Below are 20,951 nucleotides of genomic sequence, written 5' to 3'. Positions count from 1 at the left end.
TTGAACTAGTTTTAAAAATCAAGAGGGGCCGGCCCGTGGCTTAGCGGTTGAGTGCGCGCGCTCCGCTGCTGGCGGCCCGGGTTCGGATCCCAGGCGTGCACCAACGCACCGCTTCTCCGGCCACGCTGAGGCCGCGTCCCACATACGGCAGCTAGAAGGATGTGCAGCTATGATATACAACTATCTACTGGGACTTTGGGGGGAAAAATAAATAAAATTAAAAATCAAGAGATTGTACTTTATTGAAATTAAAAACTTTTGCTCTTAAAGAAACAGTGTTAAAATCAAAATACAGCCACAGACTGGGAGAAAATATTCGTAAAACATACACAAAAAAGAACATATCTAGAATATGTAAAGAATTCTTATAACTGATAAGACAATCCAGTTTTTAAAATGAGCAAAAGATTTTAACAGACACTTCAAAAAGGGTGAGTTTGGCAAATAAGCACATGAAAAGATGTTCAACATCAGTAATCACTATGGAAATGCAAATTAAAACCACAATGAGATAACCACTACACACCTACTAGAAGGATTAAAATTGAAAAGACTGATCTTACCAAGTGTTGGCAAGGGCATAGAACAACTGGAACTCACACACTGCTGGCAGGAATGTAAAATGTACCACTTCAAAATGAATTTAGCAGTTTCAGGTTAAAGATACAACTACCATATGACCCAGCCATCCCACTCTGAGAGAAATGAAAGCATAGGTCCACACAGACTTCTACATAGATGTTCATAGCAGCTTTATTTGTAATAGCCAAAAATTAGAGATAACCCAAATGGCCATCAACAAATGAATGGATAAATTGTGTTAAATCCATATGATGAAATACTACTCAACAATGAAAAGGAATATCTATTGATGCACCATAGGTGAATTTCAGATAAAGAACACACTGTATAATTCCATTTATATGAAATGTTAGAAACTGCAAACTAAACAGAGCAGATCAGTGGCTGCCTGGGGGAGCAGGGTCCAGAAAGAGCTTGGAGGGAAGAATTACAAAGGCTCATGAAGAAAAGGGATAGTGTGCTCATTTTGTTGATTGTGGTGATGGTTTCACAGGTGTATACATATGTCGTCTGTTATAGTCAACTGCCTCTTGGAAAACAAGTTTTATTAATTTGTTTTAGTTAAGATTAAATTTAGAAGAAGCAAAATTGCAATGAAATGATACTCCCTGATTATCACTGATCTTGTCAGAACTCAGGACACTGAAACTGACACATAAATTTTAAAATGTCAAACGTTTGAAACTATGTTAAGCTATTTGGTTTTGGGTAACAAAATTAATGCCAGTTTAAGGTACAGTGTTCAAGAAGATAGAAATATCTTTGTACAGTCTCCCTTCTTAACATAAAATTTCAATAAAGTGGATTAAAGTTGAGTTGTCCAAGGTGACATAGGAAGTCTATGGGAAATGCATCTATTTGGTCTACTCTGTCTCCAGGAACTCGTTCCTGATTAGCCCAGTGACCTCTCTCTCTCACTGAATTATTGTAATACTTTTTTGTGTCAGTCTGTCAAAAAGAATTCACGCATTTATTCACTGCTCTGTACCAACCCTTGATATAAAGAGAAAGACTTCTGAGCCTCAAAAGCTGGTAGTCTAGTAGCATATAAAGTAATAACTCTTGGTATGGTGTAATAAATGCTTTAATATAGGCATGTGCAAGGTATAGTGGTGGCACAAAGGACTTTTCCTCAGAGAACTTTCTGGAAGTCAAGGGAAGCAGCTGGTGTGACCTGAGTCTGGTGCAACTGGAGCAGAGAAAATTTGGGGAGATAAAAGCCAGACAGGTGGTTGGTGCAGATCACGAAGAGCTTTTTAAGACAGCAATGGGAAGCCGCCGAAGGATTTTAGATAGAATACGATTTGTGTAAAGACCCCTCCCAACATAAGCTCCATGAAGATGGGACTGTGTCTCTTTCACGGTTATAGTCTCAGTATCTGGTACATAGTAACACTCCATTTGCTAATTGAAAGACAAAGGGGCAAGACTTGCACATTTGAAAGATCACTCTCAGCACTATGAATCAAACATATTGAGACTGGAATCAGAAGACCAGTTCAGAGATCCTTGGGCTGGCCTACACAAGAGACCAAGAGAGCTTGAACGAAGCAGCAGCAATGAAGAAAGAGGGGAGAGAGAAGAGTGAATACACAGCCTCTGAGGACTGACTGGAACAAGCGGTGAGGCAGAAGAATGCGAGGGAAAGAATCAAGAATGATTCCCAGACACCTGGCTTCATTAATTCATTTGAAAGACATCAACTACTAGAAATATGAAGTCAAATAATACATGGCCCCTGCCACCAAGATATTTATGGGGTATTGGTGAAGATATATGATTAAACCAACTATTATGATACTTTGTAAAAGATACCATGTATGATAGAGGCACATACAGGAGCTCAGAGGAGAGACAAGGACTTCTAACTTAGTTGGAGTTCAGGGAACTCTTCCCAGAACGTATGGCTATTGAGTTTTGAAGGACGATACAGGTTATCTTACAAAGGTAAAGTTGAGAATGTGCTGAATTCAAGTGGAGGTATCGGAATAGGGAATGCAATAATCTAAGACCCAAATCATACATGGCTTCAGAGGCAAAGCCAAAACCAGGACTTAGAGCATTGATCGTTTCACTTTATGATGCTTGTTATTAATCACATGCTCAACAGGAAGGCCTAATGAAATGATTAGTACAAATTCAATATTACTAAATATTGCCAGGCACTATTCTAGGTACTAAGAATTTAACAGTGAACAAAACAATAAGGTCCTTTGGCATAGTTTACATCCTACTAAGCAATTAGTCACTGTAGACAGTTGAATCATGTCCTTCCAAAATTCAAGTCCATCCAGAGCCAAAGACCTTATTTGGAAATCAGGTCTTTGCCAATGTAATTAGCTAAGTATCTCAAAATGAAATCACCCTGGATTAGGGTGGGACCTAAATCTAATGACTGGTGTCTTATAAAAGGAGAGGACACAGAGAGACACAAAAGGAAGAATGCCATGTAAAGACAGAGACAGAGATTGGAGTAATGCTGTCACAAGCTAAGGAACACCAGGGGCCACCAGAAGCGGGAAGAAGCAAGGAAGGATTCTCCCCTAGAAACTTCGAAGGGAGCGTGGTCCTGCTGACGTGTTGGTTTCAGACTTCTCACCTCAAGAATGGTGAGAGAATAAATTTCTGTTGTTTTCAGGCACCAAATTCATGGTAATTGGGTACGGCAGCCCTAGGAAATAAAATACAATCATGTATTTTTTTCTGAATAAGTAATACATTAATATAGTTAAAAAATAAAAAATAAAAATGTGTACAGTGAAAAGTCTCCCTCCCACCCTGTCTCCTATTTGCCTAGTTCCCTTCTCATCTCAAACATTTAACCTCTGGGTTTCCTGTATATTCTTCCAGAGATTTATAATGTGTATACACAAAAAAATAAATACATGTTTCTCTGATGGACACATAATTTCTTTTTCAAAAAATCAAAAAACCTCATTTGCATATTTTTTCACTTCATGAACCATGATTTATTTCCCTAGTTAGGCCACAATTCCTTAAGAACACGGACTATTTCCCCAATACAGGACTGTGGACTGTGCACGCAGAGATGTTCAATATACGGTAACCAGTAACCAAATCCTCCCCTTGTGCACCTGGTCCTCAATAGCAGTCTCCATTTCCTTACTCCTTCTGCCCCTTCTGTTCCTCTGAACTGCACTCACCAAAGTCACCAATGGTTTCCATAGCAACACAATTTAGTGGACTCCTGTAAGTCCTTTTGTTGCTGGACCTCTTGGCAGCAACTGACACTGACTGCTCCTTGAAACATTCCCTTCTCAGGACTTCCATAATACTACACTCTCCGGCTTTCCTCCTCTCTCCTTGGCTATTCCTTCTCTACCCTCAGGGATCTGCTCCAGATGCTCTACTCAATCTCTTCTTTTTCCCCCAAGATGACTTTATCCACTCCTGTGGTTTCAGTTACCATTTTTATGCCAACAATTCCCCATTCTATAGCCAAACCACCCTCCTGAACTCTAGACTATTACTCAACATATATGTATCTCCAACCACTACTCAACATAATTACATGAATGTCTCATGGATATTTCAAATTCCACATCTCCAACATGTAAACTCTTTGTCGTCTTCTTTTCCCCAAACCTTGCTCCTCCTATGCTTTTGCCATAGAGGCTGCCTAGGGCAGAAACTAACACTTCTGCCTCCCTCACCCCCCACTCTCTCACCAGGTTCTGTTGAGTCTCCCTACTTCCTAATTATCTCTCAAAATGGTCTTCTCTCTCCATCTCCAAGTCACTACCCTAGTCCAAACACCATCATCTCTCCCAAGATTCCTTTGACAGCAATGGCTTTCTTCTGTGGCCAGAGTGATCTTTTAAAAATGCAAATCTGAGCATGTCTCTTTCCTTTTACAAACTTTATATAGCCCCCCACTGCCTTTAAAATGCACACCTTCCTTGGGGGCTAGCCCGGTGGCATAGTGGTTAAGTTTTCACACTCTGCTTCAGCAGCCGGGGTTTGGAGGTTTGGATCCTGGGTGCACACCTACACACCACTCATCAAGCCATGCTGTGGTGGTGTCTCACATACAAAATACAGGAGGATGGGCACAGATGCTAGCTCGGGGCCAATCTTCCTCAGCAAAAAAAAAAAAAAAAAAGAAAGGCACAGGGCCAACCCAGGGGCACAAGTGGTTAAGTGCACACGCTCCACTGCTGCAGCCTGGGATTCACGGGTTCGGATCCCAGGCACACACCAATGCACTGCTTATTAAGCCATGCTGTGGCAGTGTCCCATATAAAGTGGAGGAAGATAGGCTTGGATGTTAGCCCAGGGCCAGTCTTCCTCAGCAAAAAAAGAAGGGGACTGACATGGGCTGTTAGCTCAGGGCTGGTCTTCCTCACACACACACAAAAAAGCACACCTTCCTTAACCTGGTTTCAAAATGCAAGATCTGCTCCTATCCTACTCCTTCAGCTTCCCCCCAAGCACTTGACTGGACTTTTCACCACCCTCAACTGATGCTTCCTCTTCAGAGACAGAACACTTACACTAGTAACAAGATATCTGGACTTATTTGACCTTGGACATAGTGCTGTTCTTAACTTCTCTGTGCCTCAGTTTCCTCTTGTGTAAAATAGGGATAATAATGCCTACATCAAAGATTGCTGTATTAAATTCATTAATATATGCAAAGCACTTACAAGAGTGCCTACCCTACAGTAAGCCCTATATAAATATTAATACCATTTTTACACAAGTGCTTGGTATTGGGGGATGCCATGAGACTTTCAGTGGGGGAGGAAGAGGAAGATATTAAATAATTATATGCAAACATCATAAACAGAAAGTATAAAGTAGAAAACAAAAAGAACATAGAACCCCAGTCGTCCTTATCCAGACCCCCAGAAGCCTGAGAATCCATAGCCATAAGTGGGAAGCGAGCCTCCAGACGGCAGGCGGCACTACAGCATCCCCCAGCCGCTGCATCTCAGAAGAAGGGAGGACGAGCTACAAAGATCACGTGCCCGGCGTTTATAGCCCCAGCCTTCACTGGCTCTTCGCTCCACGTGACTCGCATCCTCGGGGGTGATTGGTCTGCGCGGGGCACGTGGGCAGGGCGGCCGGAGGCGGGGCGGAGCGGGGGCGGAGGGGTGGGGCCGGGGGGCGGAGCTGGAGGGGGTGGTCCGGCGCGGGGGCCGTTGGCTCCAGACAAATAAACATGGAGTCCATCTTCCACGAGAAAGTGAGTGTCCGCGTTGGGTGGGGAGCTGTGTGCGGCGAGGTGGCGGCGAGGGGCGCGGTATCGCCGCCTCCCGGAGAGCTGGGTGGGGCCCGAGTCGCCCGCATCCCGATCTCGCCGGGCGAGAGGAGCTTCACCGATGCCCCCACTGCACCCTCCGCTCGTGAGGCCGGGGCCCGAGATGCTCCAGGAGCCGGGGCCCGGGATGTCCGGGGAGCGGGCAGGGAGTGAGGGCAGGGCCGAGGGCTCGTCCGAGGGGGTGGCACCGAGTGGGCTAGCATCTGCGCTTCCTCTGCACTTTCCGTGGGATTCCTTCTCCAGTCCCTTGTCCCCCACTCGCCCTAGGTTCTAGCTACTCACCTCTGGGACACCTCCCTCGACCCTTCCCAACTCCACCCCACTCCCCACTCCCCACTCCTATCCCTTGGCAGAATTAACTTCCCCTTGTCTGGGCTCCTCAATTCTATATTGGAATCTCCCGTACACTTAGATCTCTGGCGTTGTCTTCATGTCCTTCTCCTGCACTAGATCTATGAGCTTCTGGAGGGCAGAGACCTTGGCTCCTCCCATAGAAGGCCTGACACTTAGGGAAGTGAAGTAGGGAACCCCGTGCGCCCCTAAACAGGGAAGTCGGCACAAGAGTTTTTGTTACGGGATGTTTGGGTTTCATTTCTTTGGCAGTACCGTCTTTACGGATCAGGAGGCTAGCTCTCTTATTAGGTACTGGGGTGGACTGGAATAATTTTGTTGTGGTCTGCCCGGCCTGTTTTGCTTTGATTCTTCAATGACCACGCACTTGAAGATACTGTTTGTGGTATGTGGAGAAACTCGTCTTTGTTATATACAATTAGCAAGCCACTTGGGTGTGAGTGAAACCTTCCTCAGGACAACTTTGACACATGATGTCTGTTTCATAATAGTTTCACGTTTGGAAAGGGTTGTGGTGAGGCTATTATTTAGTAGGAGCAGAGGGGTTTTGTTAAATACTTGTAAATGATCATGTATTCTTTTAAAAATTCACAACCCACGACAATCAAAGAGACAAAAGAGGCATCATATAAATGTAAACAAATTGTTAAATGGAATGCTTTTCTTTACCAAAACGTTTCAGAAAGTTTGGGCACTGAAATAGACTGATTTTTACGTGTGGGGGAGGAAAGATTCAGTAGTCTAGTTATCTAATCTTTTCACTTGATTGACATAATTTATGAATCTTGGACAAGAGAAATGTAGTTGCTTGGCTAAGGAGATTGGATGAAGAGAACCTGGCGTGTACATATTTTTATTACTGACTTTCAAAAGCTTTGGTGTAGGACCAGATGTTTCAACGTGGAAGACTGAACATTTTGCACACCACTTCTTGAAAATGATACAATGTATTTTAACAGTATTACTGTTAACTAGTTTGGATAGATTTCAGTGAAGGTAACTACTAAACCATGGGATCAAAAGAAGCTGTGCGCTAGTCTAATCAAAATCTACTTAGCTGAAAGTCACTCTCAATTATCAGCATGTGTGTAGGCTTAACGGTACTTCAGGAATACATTTATCCTTACTATCAATTTATATGTATTCAGCAAATGAAGGATCTTAAAGTTCTGCAGGCATATTTGAAGAGTATGGAAAGCACCTGTAACCATAGGGCCCATTGTTAATCTCCTACACAGTCCATTCTGGGAATGTTGGGGCTTAATATGCCATTTCCCAGCGCATTCCCTTCCACTCTGCCACGTACATTTAACCCTTGCTAGGTCCTGGGTTTGGAGAGCCAGCGAACCCTTGGCCCTAAGGAAGCTCTGTATGTAGAGATACCTGCCTTCAAAGGGTCTTGCAACCACTTCCTCTTTGAATGTTGCTTTCCCCATTTTTCAGAGTTGCCACTTTGAGTGCCCTTTATTAAGTTAACAGCTGTTCACCGATACATCCCCAGTGCCTGGCACATCATAGGTGCTCAATAAATATTTGAATGAATGAATCAAGAGTTCCTTGAGCATCCATGTATATGGTGCTGTTTATTTAAAGTAAACAATTTTTCTGTAAATATTTTAGGCTTTGCAGGTCATCTATGGTCTCACATATTCTTGTTTGTGTTTTTTTCCCCCTCAATCATCTAAAAATGTAAAAACTATTCTTACCCACTGGGGCAGGTTGAATTTGGCCCATGGGTTAGAGTTTGCCAACCCTTAACTTAAATCCTAATGCTATATGGCCACCAATTGCTGTTTTTTGGGGGGTAGTTGGATTAGTTGTGGTGCCTGCTTTCTGTCATTTTTGTTATCAGTTCTATTGCTGACTGCTCTTGGTACGGTCACTGTGCCATCCAAATTAGAACTTTTATGTCGTGTGAACTGAGAATGATAACCAAACTTGTTGAGATTATATTTAAAATTAGTGAAAATATTATAAATATGCTGAGCATTGACTTGATGACATTCATTATGTCCCGCTGTGATTGAGGGTCCTTAGCCATCTTTAGGATATTTGAGGTTTAGGAATAACCAAATTCCACCTAAGTGGCTTGAGGAAGTGCTAATAGCCACTTGAAGCCTTTGCCCGGGTTTGAGTCCCAGCTGTACCATTTACCACCTGTATGATCCTGGGCAAATTCCTTATTATCTCTGTGCCCCAGTTTCCTCCTCTGTGGTTTGAGGATAGTGAAGTGTCTGTCTCAGAGTTATGAGTACTTAGGATGCCACCTGGCACATAGTGCTCTAGAAGTGCTGGCCATTGTTATTCAGATGCTTGTGTTGGCTGAACCTCATAATGAGGGGTGGGACTGTATTATCACTCAGATGAGTTGAAGAAGTGCTGTTAACTTGATTGCATGGCCCAGGTTAGCCTGTTTTTGAGCGCACCCTTGGGTTTGTGCCTGGTTTCTGTTGTAGTCATAGTGTCTCTGGGAATTTGAACAAGTTTTGGGTGAGTCCTGAAGACTTTGGGGACGGAAGGGAATGATTTGGTTGCAGTTCCCTTTTGTGGTTTTGTAAAATACCGGTAAAACTGGAGATGCATTTTGTTCACCCTTTGATCCCAAGACAATGAAGTCTGGGCCTGAGATCATGGAATTTGAACTTGAATCATGAATCTGAACATGAATCATGAACTTTGAGTATAGCAAAGTGAACTTCTATTCAGCTTAAGTTAAAACTTGATGAGAGAGAGGTGCTGGGGCTAGTTTGGGGGTGAGGTAGGAAAATGTATAATCTGAGGCAGAGCCATTGTACAGTTTTTTTGGTCCATGTAGAATTTGATTCATCTTGTGACTTTAAAAAGTGATTTTAAATTTTGGATTGAACAGTTTGTTCTTTCCTTCCATTAAATTATGTTAGAAGTACAGAACTTGATATTATTTCCTATAGCAATGCAGTTTTACTTAAACAAGGTTTGATTTCAAGTGCTTATTTTTCACGTTTTAAAGCTAATTTTGTTTGTTTTTCTTTTCTTTTCTTTTTGTGAGGAAGATCAGCCCTGAGCTAACATCCATGCTAATCCTTCTCTTTTTGCTGAGGAAGACCGGCTCTGAGCTAACATCTATTGCCAATCCTCCTCCTTTTTTTTTTCCCCCAAAGCCCCAGTAGATAGTTGTATGTCATAGTTGCACGTCCTTCTAGTTGCTGTATGTGGGACGCGGCCTCAGCATGGCAGGAGAAGCGGTGCGTCAGTGCGCGCCCGGGATCAGAACCCGGGCTGCCAGCAGCAGAGCAAGCGCACTTAACTGCTAAGCCATGGGGCCGGCCCGCTAATTTTTTTTATAGAGAGAATTTTTTAATCAAATATTTGGATGTCACTATTTCTATATATGATATTAAATATAGTGACCATAGTTTGAGAGCCCCAAAATGAGGCATGTAGCCTGACAGCAGGATGGAAAATTTGCATTAGGACTGTTCCCAGAAAATCCATCGTCTGGTCACCATATTAGGTAGCCATGTGTGTAATAGTGATATCTTAGCAGAGGCTTTCTTATTGTTGGTTGAATTTTTTTTTTTTTTTTTTGGTGAGGAAATCAGCTCTATGCTAACATCTGCCAATCCTCCTCTTTTTTGCTGAGGAAGACTGGCCCTGGGCTAACATCCGTGCCCATTTTCCTCCACTTTATATGGGCCGCCGCCGCAGCATGGCTTGCCAAGCAGTGCGTTGGTGCGCGCCCGGGATCCGAACCGGTGAACCCTGGGCCGCCGTAGCAGAGCGCGCGCACTTAACCGCTTGCGCCACCGGGCTGGCCCCTGAATTTTTTTTTTTTTTTTTTTTAGTGAGTATAATGCATGTAGGGGCACACAGATCATAAGAATATAGATGAATGCTCACAAAGTGAACACGTATGTGTAAATAATACTTAGCTTAAGTAACAGATATTGACCTACATCCTCTAAGCCCCGCTTGATGCCCTCTTCCGGATACTTACTCTCTCTCCACCTCCGTCTCCACCTCTGCAAGGGGAACCACTCTCCTGAATTCTGACATCATTGACTAGTTTTCTTGTTTTTGAGCTTTTGTAAATGGAATCATAACAGTGTGTACTCTTTTGAGTCTGTCTTCTTTTGTAACATTGAGAGGGTCATCCATATTGTTGCAGGTAGTTGTAGTTAATTCATTCTCATTGTTATACAATCATGTATTACTTAAAGACTGGGATACGTTCGTCATTGTGTTACTTAAAGACGGGGATACGTTTGTCGTTGTGTGAACGTCGTAGAGCGTACTTACACAAACCTAGATAGTATAGCCTACTACACACCTAGGCTATGTGGTACTAATCTTATGGGACCACCATCATACATGCAGTCTGTTGTTGACCAAAACGTCATTATGCTGTGCATGACTGTATAATATTTCTTTGTGAATATAATGCAATTTATCCATTCTACTGTGATGGTCGTTTGGGTAGTTCCAGTTTGAGGACCATTAAGAATAATGCTTCTAATCCTAAGAAAAAAGAACAAAGCTGGAGGCATCATATTCCCTGACTTCAAAACATACTACAAAGCAATAATAATCAAAACAGCATGGTACGGTACAAAAACAGACACACAGATCAATGGAACAGAATTGAAAGCCCAGAAATAAAACCACACCTATACAGACAGCTAATTTTCAACAAAGGAGTTAGGAACATACAATGGAGAAAGGAAAGTCTCTTCAATAAATGGTGTTGGGAAAACTGGACAGCCACATGCAAAAGAATGAAAGTGGACCATCTGCTATCACCATTCACAAAAATTAACTCAAAATGGATCAAAGACCTGAAGGTGAGAACTGAAACTATAAAACTTATAGAAGAAAATATAGGCAACACACTATGACATTGGTCATAAAGGAATCTTTTCAGATGCCATGTTTACTCAGACTAGGGAAACTAAAGAAAAAATAAGCAAGTGGGACTTTATCAGATTAAAGAGCTTCTACAAGACAAATGAAACCAGAATCAAAATGAACAGACAACCCACCAGCTGGGAGGAAATATTTGCAAAACATATATCTGACAAGGGGTTAATCTCCATAATATATAAAGAACTCACACAACTGAACAACAAAACAACAAACAACCCGGTCAAAAAATGAGCAGAAGAAAGACATTTCTCCAGAGAAGATATACAGATGGCCAATAGGCACATGAAAAGATGTTTAACATCACTAATCATCGGGGAAATGCAAATCAAAACAACACTAAGATATCACCTCACGCCCATTAGAGTGGCTATAATCACCAAGACAAAAAACAACAAATGTTGGAGAGGATGTGGAGAAACAGGAACCCTCATACACAGCTGGTGGGAATGCAAACTGGTGCAGCCTCTATGGAAAATGGTATGGAGATTCCTCAAAAAATTAAACATAGAAATACCCTATGATCCAGCTATCCCACTACTGGGAATCTATCCAATGAACCTGAAATCAACAATCCAAAGAGGCTTATGCACCCCTATGTTCACTGCAGCATTATTCACTATAGCCAAGAAGTGGAAGCAACGCAAGTGTCCCTCAACTGATGATTGGATCAAGAAGATGTGGTATATATATATAATGGAATACTACTCAGCCATAAAAAAAGACAAAATTGTCCCATGTGCAACAACTTGGATGGACCTGGAGGGTATTATGTTAAGTGAAATGACGCAGAAAGAGAAAGACAAACACTGTATGATCTCTCTCATATGTGGCATACAAACCAACACATGGACAGAGAAAACTGTATTGTGGTTACCAGGGGCAATGGGGGGGGGCACAAGGGGTGAAGGGAGACATGTATATGGTGATGGACAAACAAAAATGTACAACCAAAAATTTCACAATGTTATAAACTATTAAAATATCAATAAAAAAAAAAATGCTTCTAGGGGCCCGGCCCCGGGGCCTAGTGGTTAAGTTCAGCATGTTCCTCTTCAGCAGCCCAGGTTTGGATCCTGGGCACAGACCTACACCACTCATTGGCGGCCATGCTGTGTCGGTGACCCACATACAAAACGGAGGAAGATTGGCACAGATGTTAGCTCAGGGCTAATCTTCCTCAAGCAAAAAGAGGAAGATTAGTAACAGATGTTAGCTCAGAGCAACTCTTTCTCAGCAAAAAAGAAAAAAATTACCTATAGAACAAAAATATATCCCATAGAAAGACGGAAGAACCTAATAAAAAATTTCAAGAAAAAAGAATAATGCTTCTATGAACGTTCTTATACATGTCTTTTGATGAACGTATGTTTGCATTTCTTTTGTTTGCCTTGTGTACCTAGTGGTGGAATTGCTAGATCGTAGGGTATATATATGTTAAGCTTCAGTAGATATTCCAAATAGTTTTCCAAAGTGGTTATACTAATTTATACTTCCACCAGCAGTAAATAATAGTTGTGATGTCTCTAATCCTCTCCAGCATTTTAGCCATTCTGGAGAGTGTGTAGTGGTCACACATAGTTTGAATGTACGTTTCCCTGATGGCTAAATGAGGTTGACCACCTTTTTCTGTTTTTTAGCCATTTGGGTGCCTACTTGTTTGTCTTGTCCATTTTTCAATAGGGTATAGGTAGGACATCTTTGTATCCCTTCAGTTCACATTATAGTGTTCAGTGGGAGTTGCTCTCCAGCAGTAGGAATACAGTAGAAGGAAAAAGAGGTGGAGACCAATCCTCTCTCACCATTGTAGCTGTGACTTGAGGGATAGAGAGTATCTTCTTTGCTTCCAAGTTGCTTATTCCACACCAAGATTTAAATATAAACTTATTTCGGCCACCTGTCTCAGACTCAGACTGCCTTCCTATTTCGTTATATACATACACCCTATATCTTTCTCAGCAGCTGAATTTTGTTTGTAGAACATTAATCTATCAGGAAAAATATGTGTCTTGCAAGGTGTTGCTCTTTGGGGTCACCATCTATTGTATAACATAGCTCAGAACAAATTGTAGGATGTCAGACAGGCTGGGTTAAGGAATACACTTTACTAGGGAAAGGGAGAACTTAGAGGCCCAGGGTTAGCAGGAGAAGAAAGTGTTCTCCCGTCTACCATCACCCCACAGAGAGGCCAACCCGGGGTATCTGTTCACAGGGAGGGACCTCATTCCACCCTATATTTATAGGGTAAGCATGGGGAAGCAACATTGTTGCGGGGAGAGGGGTGATAAGCTGGCTGCTCTGTGCCAGGCAGTCTGGATTTAGATTTGGGTTGCCAGTTGTGTGAGAAGCCAGCTGCCCAGCACCCAAAGGCCCTGGGGCCCATGAGAAGTTGTACTCTCCGCACCCCCATCACGGGAAGTCAGTGATCCCATGTGGTGCTGAGCTTGGATGCAGCCGCCCTTGCTAGTTTGTCCAGAAGTCAACTCCAGGGGTGGTGTTTGGATGGTTTTGCTCATTGCATCACACTGTGTATATATTATCTGCAGACTTCCCAAGAAGAACCTCGATTCTGTAGCTACAAGTCTTCATTAACATGGAACAGAATTTTTCTTACCTATATCAATTTTTGAGATTTGAAATTACATGAACAAACATTTAGATCAAGTAGAGATTATCTTGTTAAAAGAGCAAATGTTCTAGGGATTAAAATTCCCTTTCAGCATTAGCAATTTGCCGTGGAATCTCCGAAGGTGAATTTATTTTATGCATTGAAAATGAGGGAGGCTAAGTGTTTTTACAAAGTAGTTTTTAGTAAAATATGAGGTTTGGTGTCTTTGATACATGATAATGTTTGTTCAATATAAATCATTCTTAACTTTTTGATCATATAGCTAATGACTTGTAGTTTCATTAATGGCAGAATTGTAAAATAGATGTTAAATGAAAACACATGCGCGTATGTTAATCATGCTTGTCTAAAGCTAAAAGGTTCGGTTTGACTGTAAGTTAATGATTAAATTCTTCTTTAGGGGAAGATATTGTACAAATCTGTTTAACAAGTCACATTTGAATTTTTTCTTTTGAAAATATTAGCAAGAAGGCTCACTTTGTGCTCAGCATTGCTTGAATAATCTATTGCAAGGAGAGTATTTTAGCCCTGTGGAGTTATCTTCAATTGCACATCAGCTAGATGAAGAAGAGAGGATGAGAATGGCAGAAGGAGGAATTACTAGTGAAGACTATCGCACATTTTTACAGGTACTGATTTTAAACTCACTAAATTGTGTTTTTTAAAAAAATATGGGTACTGTTTAGAAAAGGACGAACCATTCTTCCCATGGGGATCTGACTGGTTAATTATAACTCTGCTCTTGACTTTGTAAATGGAAATGCACGTGGTGTTATTTTAAATATGCACACTAATGACGGTTTTTATCCTTCTCTCCCTACCCTCAACCCTTGCTCAACTACCTGTCCAAATTAAACAGCAACCTTCTGGAAATATGGATGACAGCGGGTTTTTTTCTATTCAAGTAAGTAGTCACAAGCACGTGCTAAGTGTTGTTTATGTCCTAGGCACTGTTTAAGTTCAGGGTCGGGCTGATCTGAGTATCTTTTCACAGCCTTTTAGTCACTGTAATGATGTGACCTTCAGAACTTCCTCCAGTAGACCATGTCTAAGAGTATAAGATTAGAGTACTAGATTTTTATATAAATAACATGAAAATTAGGATTGTAGAGTCTTCATTTTAGAGTAGGGCTTTTTGAAAGGAGATTATTTAATTTGCCTCTGGATGCTAATAATCTTAATTCCAATAAGTCACAATGTTTCAAACTGACTCTCTCTTGTGTAAGTTTGAGAAAATGCAACACTTCACTACCTTACATTTAAACCAGCCTACCAGGATTGAATTCCGTTCTTATAATCTTTTTTTTTCTTTTTGTGAGGAAGATCAGCCCTGAGCTAACATCCATGCCAATCCTCCTCTTTTTGCTGAGGAAGACTGGCCCTAGACTAACATCTGTGCCCATCTTCCTCCACTTTATATGGGATGCCACCTCAGCATGGCCTGACAAGCAGTGCGTCGGTGCGCGCCTGGGATCTGAACCCAGGCCGCCAGCAGCAGAACCCGCGCACTTAACTGCTACGCCACGGGCCAGCCCCGCTTTTGCTTTTCTTTTAAACTTACATATTCACCCATAGAATTCAAGGGGAGCTATATTACTTGTGAGATTCTTTTATCTTATCTGTGGATCTTTCATTCTGTTTCTAATACCTGTGAGGTGTCTCCAGAGTTCTTTTCAGAACCTCTCCTTAGGGACCTATTTCTGCAAATGTCTTTGTTTGCATTCCCCTTGTACTGTCTTCCTGGACCCGTCGATCACCAGTATACCCATCCAGGGCTTCAGTGTGCACTGGTCCAGGTAACAGCTGCTGCAGGGCTAGAATCAGAGGCCTGAGCGGGCCCAGCACTCGTCGTTTCCTGGTTGTGCAGCAGCTGCCCTTGGTGCCAGTTCACGTCTGCCTGCTACACTGCATTTGCGTTTTGTCTCTGTTAGTTCCTGGTTCACTTGCTTCTTTGTTGGTTACTTGGGAGAGTAGATAGTGAATTTTCAGAAATTTCTCTTTTTTTCCTCAGCAGTTTGAAATAATCAGGTTCATCTTTTGTTTTTTCCTACAAATTACAAACCCATGATCATAGAAGTTTATGAATCTATGAAACCTTCAGTTTAAATCCCCTGTCATCTTAATGGACATAAAATTATTGTTGTTACTGACCTATCAGGTAGTGAGTTGAATATAACTTTTCTAAAGCGGGACCCATAGCAGCCAAATTATCACATGTATGTAGTGGACTAGTTTTAAGAATAACACCTATTGGATAGAATATACATCTAGATTTTTAAGGCAATTTTATCTAGGAAATGTGTGGTTCTCTGGAACGTCAGAGAAACCGAGTGTGAAAAGCATTCTTTTGATGCTATGTGTGTATGTTAATTATGGATTTAGTGATATTTCTTCATACCTACACACTTTTTTAAAACCACAGCCTTCTGGGGAAATTTATACATGAAGTACAATTGTTTGCACAACTGACATGGCTATACTACTTAAATTTGCAATTGAATGATTTAGCTCATGAAAAGTTGCTATTCTTTTTTTTAACAGGTTATAAGCAATGCCTTGAAAGTTTGGGGTTTAGAGCTAATCCTGTTCAACAGTCCAGAGTATCAGAGGCTCAGGATCGATCCCATGTAAGATTTTATTTTGCTTCTCCTACATTCCTTTTCCTAAACTTGATTTTTTTTTTTTTTTTGTGAGGAAGACTAGCCCTGAGCTAACATCCGTTGCCAGTCCTCCTCTTTTTGCTGAGGAAGACTGGCCCTGGGCTAACATCTGTGCCCATCTTCCTCTACTTTATATGGGATGCTGCCACAGCATGGCTTGGCAAGCGGTGCGTTGGTGCGCGCCTGGGATCCGACCAGCCAACCTCGGGCTGCCGCAGCAGGGCAGGCGCACTTAACAGCTACGCCATGGGGCCGGCCCCTAAACTTGATTTTTAAAGTTATATTTCTTAAAGGAGAAAAATGTATTTTGGATGCTTTTGCCTTGACACTCCCTGCTTCATTCCCTCAGATTTTCCTATCTCACCTTTTGGGGGATGTCCATGAACATCTGGCCACTGAGCCTCCCTGACACCTCAGTGTCTGGCAGCACAGACCTGGTCCTTGAATGCTGTGTGATGCCATCATTTGTGCTCAGCATCACTGATCTGCAGAGAGATCCATAGGGTTCTGTAATTTCTGAAGAATCAGTGATATTTAACTATAAACCTAATCCTAAGTTGTCATAGGTTTTGTGTAATACTTGCCAGTAAAAAAACTAAATGAATATGAACTCTGATATTTCAGCTTAATGTTGTGTATTTTTTTCTTTTTCTAGAAACGAAAGATCATTTATATGCAATTATAAAGAACACTGGTTTACAGTTAGAAAATTAGGAAAACAGGTAATGTTTCTCTTCCTTCCCTGCCTTTTTTCTCATTCTGCACTCCATTTGCAACTAAAATGTAAGGGATTGGTGCCTTAAAGATGAAGAAACTCACCAGTAATGTGTTTGTGTGTGGCATGGTTTCGTGATAGATAGAAATTTGCTATTTTAAAAGACAATATCAGGGGCTGGCCCAGTGGTGTAGTGGTTAAGTGCACGCGCTCCGCTGCTGCAGCCCAGGGTTCGGATCCCAGGTGCGCATTGACGTACCGCTTGTCAAGCCATGCTGTGGCGGTGTCCCATGTAAAATGGAGGGAGGTCGGCACGGATATTAGCCCAGGGCCAGTCTTCCTCAGCAAAAAGAGGAGGATTGGCAACAGATGTTAGCTCAGGGCTAATCTTCCTCACAAAAAAAAAAAAGTATACATAATAAACATTTAAAAGAAAAAAGACAATACCAATTTCCTTCATAGATTTGTGACAACCATATACAGTTTAACTGTACCATAAGAAAAATTCTCTATTTAAGACAATGCAAAAGTGATTACTTTTAAGTGGGTTTTTATTTTATAAAGATGTTCTGTCAGTAAACTATTACATTTATAGACTTGTATTTAGCAAAATAGTGTCACAAAGCCTGAAACAGTGTCCAGCTTGAATAAAAGTTTCCAATCATGTTTGCATAATAAGATTATTCACATTCCAAAATGCTACATAATAAATATATCTACATAAAATCATTTCTATTTTTTAAGGAAAAAGAGCGTGGTATGTGTTTCAAGCGAGCCTTTTTTAAGATGAAGAAATGTACCTAAAATGTTATCTTTTAAAATAATTACCAATGATCTTTGTATACATGATTCCATTTTTGAAACAATTATTTAAAGTCCTTTTTATTAGACTTTGAATCTTTGAAGAAGAGTTATTGAAAATAGGCTAATACAATAAAAGAAATGAACTATTGATACTTGCAGCAACATGGATGGATCTCAGAATAATTATGCTGAGTGAAACAATCTACACATAAAATACTTTGTAGTGTATGGTTCCAGTTATGGAAAAGTCTGGAAAATGCAAACTAATCGAGGATGACAGAAAGCAGATGGACCAGTGGTTGCCTGGGCATGAGGAGGACGAGAAGCAGTGAAAGGAGGATTACAGGGCACAGAAACTTGGAGTGATGAGTGTGTTCACTCTCTTGGTTGTCATGGTTTCAAGGGTGTATGCATATGTTAAAACTTTTCAAATTATACACTTTATGTGCAGTTTATCGCATGTCAGTTATACCTCAATAAAGCTGTTGAAAAATGAAATAATACAAAGCAAACAAGAAAATGAAGTCAAGAAAGTATACGTTGAATTAAATCTTTTTTATTTTATTTTTTTATTTTTATTTTTTTTTTTGCTGAGGAAGACCGGCTCTGAGCTAACATCTATCACCAATCCTCCTCCTTTTTTTTTTCCCCCAAAGCCCCAGTAGATAGTTGTATGTCATAGTTGTACATCCTTCTAGTTGCTGTATGTGGGACGCGGCCTCAGCATGGCCGGAGAAACGGTGCGTCGGTGCGTGCCTGGGATCCAAACCTGGGCTGCCAGCAGCCGAGCGCGCGCACTTAACAGCTAAGCCATGGGGCCGGCCCTGAATTAAATCTTAATAAAAGATAATTCAAAAACAAAAACTCAGCTAAGAGCAAGTAAGAAGGTGTGGTGCAGTAGAGACCGACCGAGTGGGAATCAACTCTAGGGAAAGACCCGGTTAGGACACTGCCAAGATAATTTACCCTCTGGGTTTTATTTATATCTTTAAAATTATGATCAAGTATTCTTTACTTTTTATGTATAAAGTAATCACTGGATTTTTTAAGATCTGAAGACTTAGATTCCAGAAGTTCCTTTGTATTGATATGCATGTAAACTTATTATTTTGAGAGGTTCTTAAAATTTTAGTTCTTCAAAATTGAATTCTCATATTTTTAAGTTATCTTGGACAAATACAGGAAATATCAAATTTTAGCGTATTATCTTTAGCTCTAATTTATATTTTTGTTTAAACTTGTATTTTTTCACTATAGGCTCTTTTGTCTGAGATCCCTGTATAATGAAAAAGATGACTGGAAAAAATATTATCATCTCTTTCAAAATTCAGGAAAAGTAGTAGGTCATGATGCTACAGTAGCTTTTAAAAGTCTTCTTAGGGGGGCCGGCCCCGTGGCTGAGCGGTTAAGTGCGTGAGCTCCGCTGCTGGTGGCCCGGCTTCGGATCCCGGGCGCGCACCAAGGCACCACTTGTCAGGCCATGCTGTGGCGGCGTCCCACATAAAGTGGAGGAAGATCGGCACGGATGTTAGCTCAGGGCCAGTCTTCCTCAGCAAAAAGAGGAGAATTGGCAGATGTTAGCTCAGGGCTGATCTTCCTCATACACAAAAAAAAGAATTAAAAAAAATAAATAAAACTTTTCTTATCTTGTGGTTTAAATTAGGACTCCTATGAGGTAGTGACTAAATGATGTTAATTATATGCAATGGTGGCTTAATGATCTTTTCTAAATGAGTTCTTAATTACAAATTCTCTTCCTGGAATATCTGACTTTCTCGCAATTAGGGGCTTTTAACCAAAATTATCAGTAGTGGGAAAACTGTGTAGTTGTCATTTTTCTTCCACATCAGTATAGTCTGATTGGATTAGAGTTAGGTTAGATTGATAATTTGAAGAAAATTAATTATAGTTATCAATAAAGATACTTAAAATATGATCAGTTTCTATTCTTTCCTTTTTGGGGATGATTTAAAGTTTATGGCTTAAAGCAAACTTTTATTTATTTATTTTATTTTTTTATAATTTTATTTATTTATTTATTTTTTTCCCCAAAGCCCCAGTAGATAGTTGTATGTCATAGCTGCACATCCTTCTAGTTGCTGTATGTGGGATGCGGCCTCAGCATGGCCGGAGAAGCGGTACGTCAGTGCGCGCCCGGGATCCGAACCCGGGCTGCCAGCAGCGGAGCCCGCACACTTAACCGCTAAGCCATGGGGCCGGCCCCATGAACTTTTATTTTTAAAAAAGCATTTAATAGTGATAAATCTGCAACAGTCTATTTCAGTTTTTTTTTCATGACATTATTTAATTACCTTAAAAAATCTCGGTGTGACATGTTTCCGGTGCTTAGTGAGTCTCACTAAGTTTAGATGGGTTATATCTATTCTTAATATGTGAAACTTCCTCATTACTTAAAATGTACGCTAACTTAAATATTGATAATTTTTTTTCCAGTGGTTCAACTTGAATTCTCTCTTGACGGGTCCAGAATTAATATCAGATACATACCTTGCACTTTTCTTGGCTCAACTACAGCAGGAAGGTAAATAAAGACTGAAAATTTTATAATGTTATCTTTCAAAGTAGCCAAATAAAGCTGGCTCATTAGATGTCAATGTAACAATACTGTTTTTATGGCAGTAGCAGTGAAGTCTTTGTTGTACGTGGTGAACTTGAGGCTGTGCTTTGGCTGATCCTGTTCGGGTGGAGTTCTCACCGACCCCGGGCCTCCCCTGGGATGCTGCTTCCTCTGCAGCCCCTCTGAGTAATGGCTTTTTTTCTTCCGTACCCCACACAGCACAGGGCCAGGGAGAGGGGTGGGCATTCTTATTGTTCATCCTTGCCCCTTCTAGGCCACTGCCCTTCCCTAAAAACTCTGGCTCCTTTGAAACACATGCCACTGGGTTAAACTCTGCCCTCGGCTCTTTTGCAGTCATCTGTGATCCTCCTCCTTTTTCCTTGAAGATTTTAGGATCTGACTGTCTTCTCTCTGCTTCAACTCCTTCGATCATTCTTAGTGATTTCTAC

General features: G+C 41.1%; 1 protein-coding gene across 1 annotated transcript in view; it reads left to right on the top strand.

Annotated features, from left to right (window-relative positions):
• Positions 1-5,738: 5,738 nt before the first annotated feature.
• Positions 5,739-20,951, top strand: part of ATXN3 (ataxin 3) — a 23,296-nt gene continuing 8,083 nt past the window's right edge. The window contains exons 1-6 of the mRNA XM_058567572.1: positions 5,739-5,791; positions 14,210-14,374; positions 14,605-14,649; positions 16,287-16,372; positions 17,061-17,127; positions 20,379-20,466. Of these exons, the coding sequence (XP_058423555.1) occupies positions 5,768-5,791; positions 14,210-14,374; positions 14,605-14,649; positions 16,287-16,372; positions 17,061-17,127; positions 20,379-20,466 (475 nt within the window). The 5' untranslated portion in view covers positions 5,739-5,767. The remainder of the gene's footprint in view (positions 5,792-14,209; positions 14,375-14,604; positions 14,650-16,286; positions 16,373-17,060; positions 17,128-20,378; positions 20,467-20,951) is intronic.

This window comes from Diceros bicornis, chromosome 24 (assembly GCF_020826845.1).
Source record: "Diceros bicornis minor isolate mBicDic1 chromosome 24, mDicBic1.mat.cur, whole genome shotgun sequence".
NCBI lineage: Eukaryota > Metazoa > Chordata > Mammalia > Perissodactyla > Rhinocerotidae > Diceros > Diceros bicornis.
Note: the sequence above shows the minus strand (reverse complement) of the source record. Positions and strands in the feature narration are given on the sequence as shown.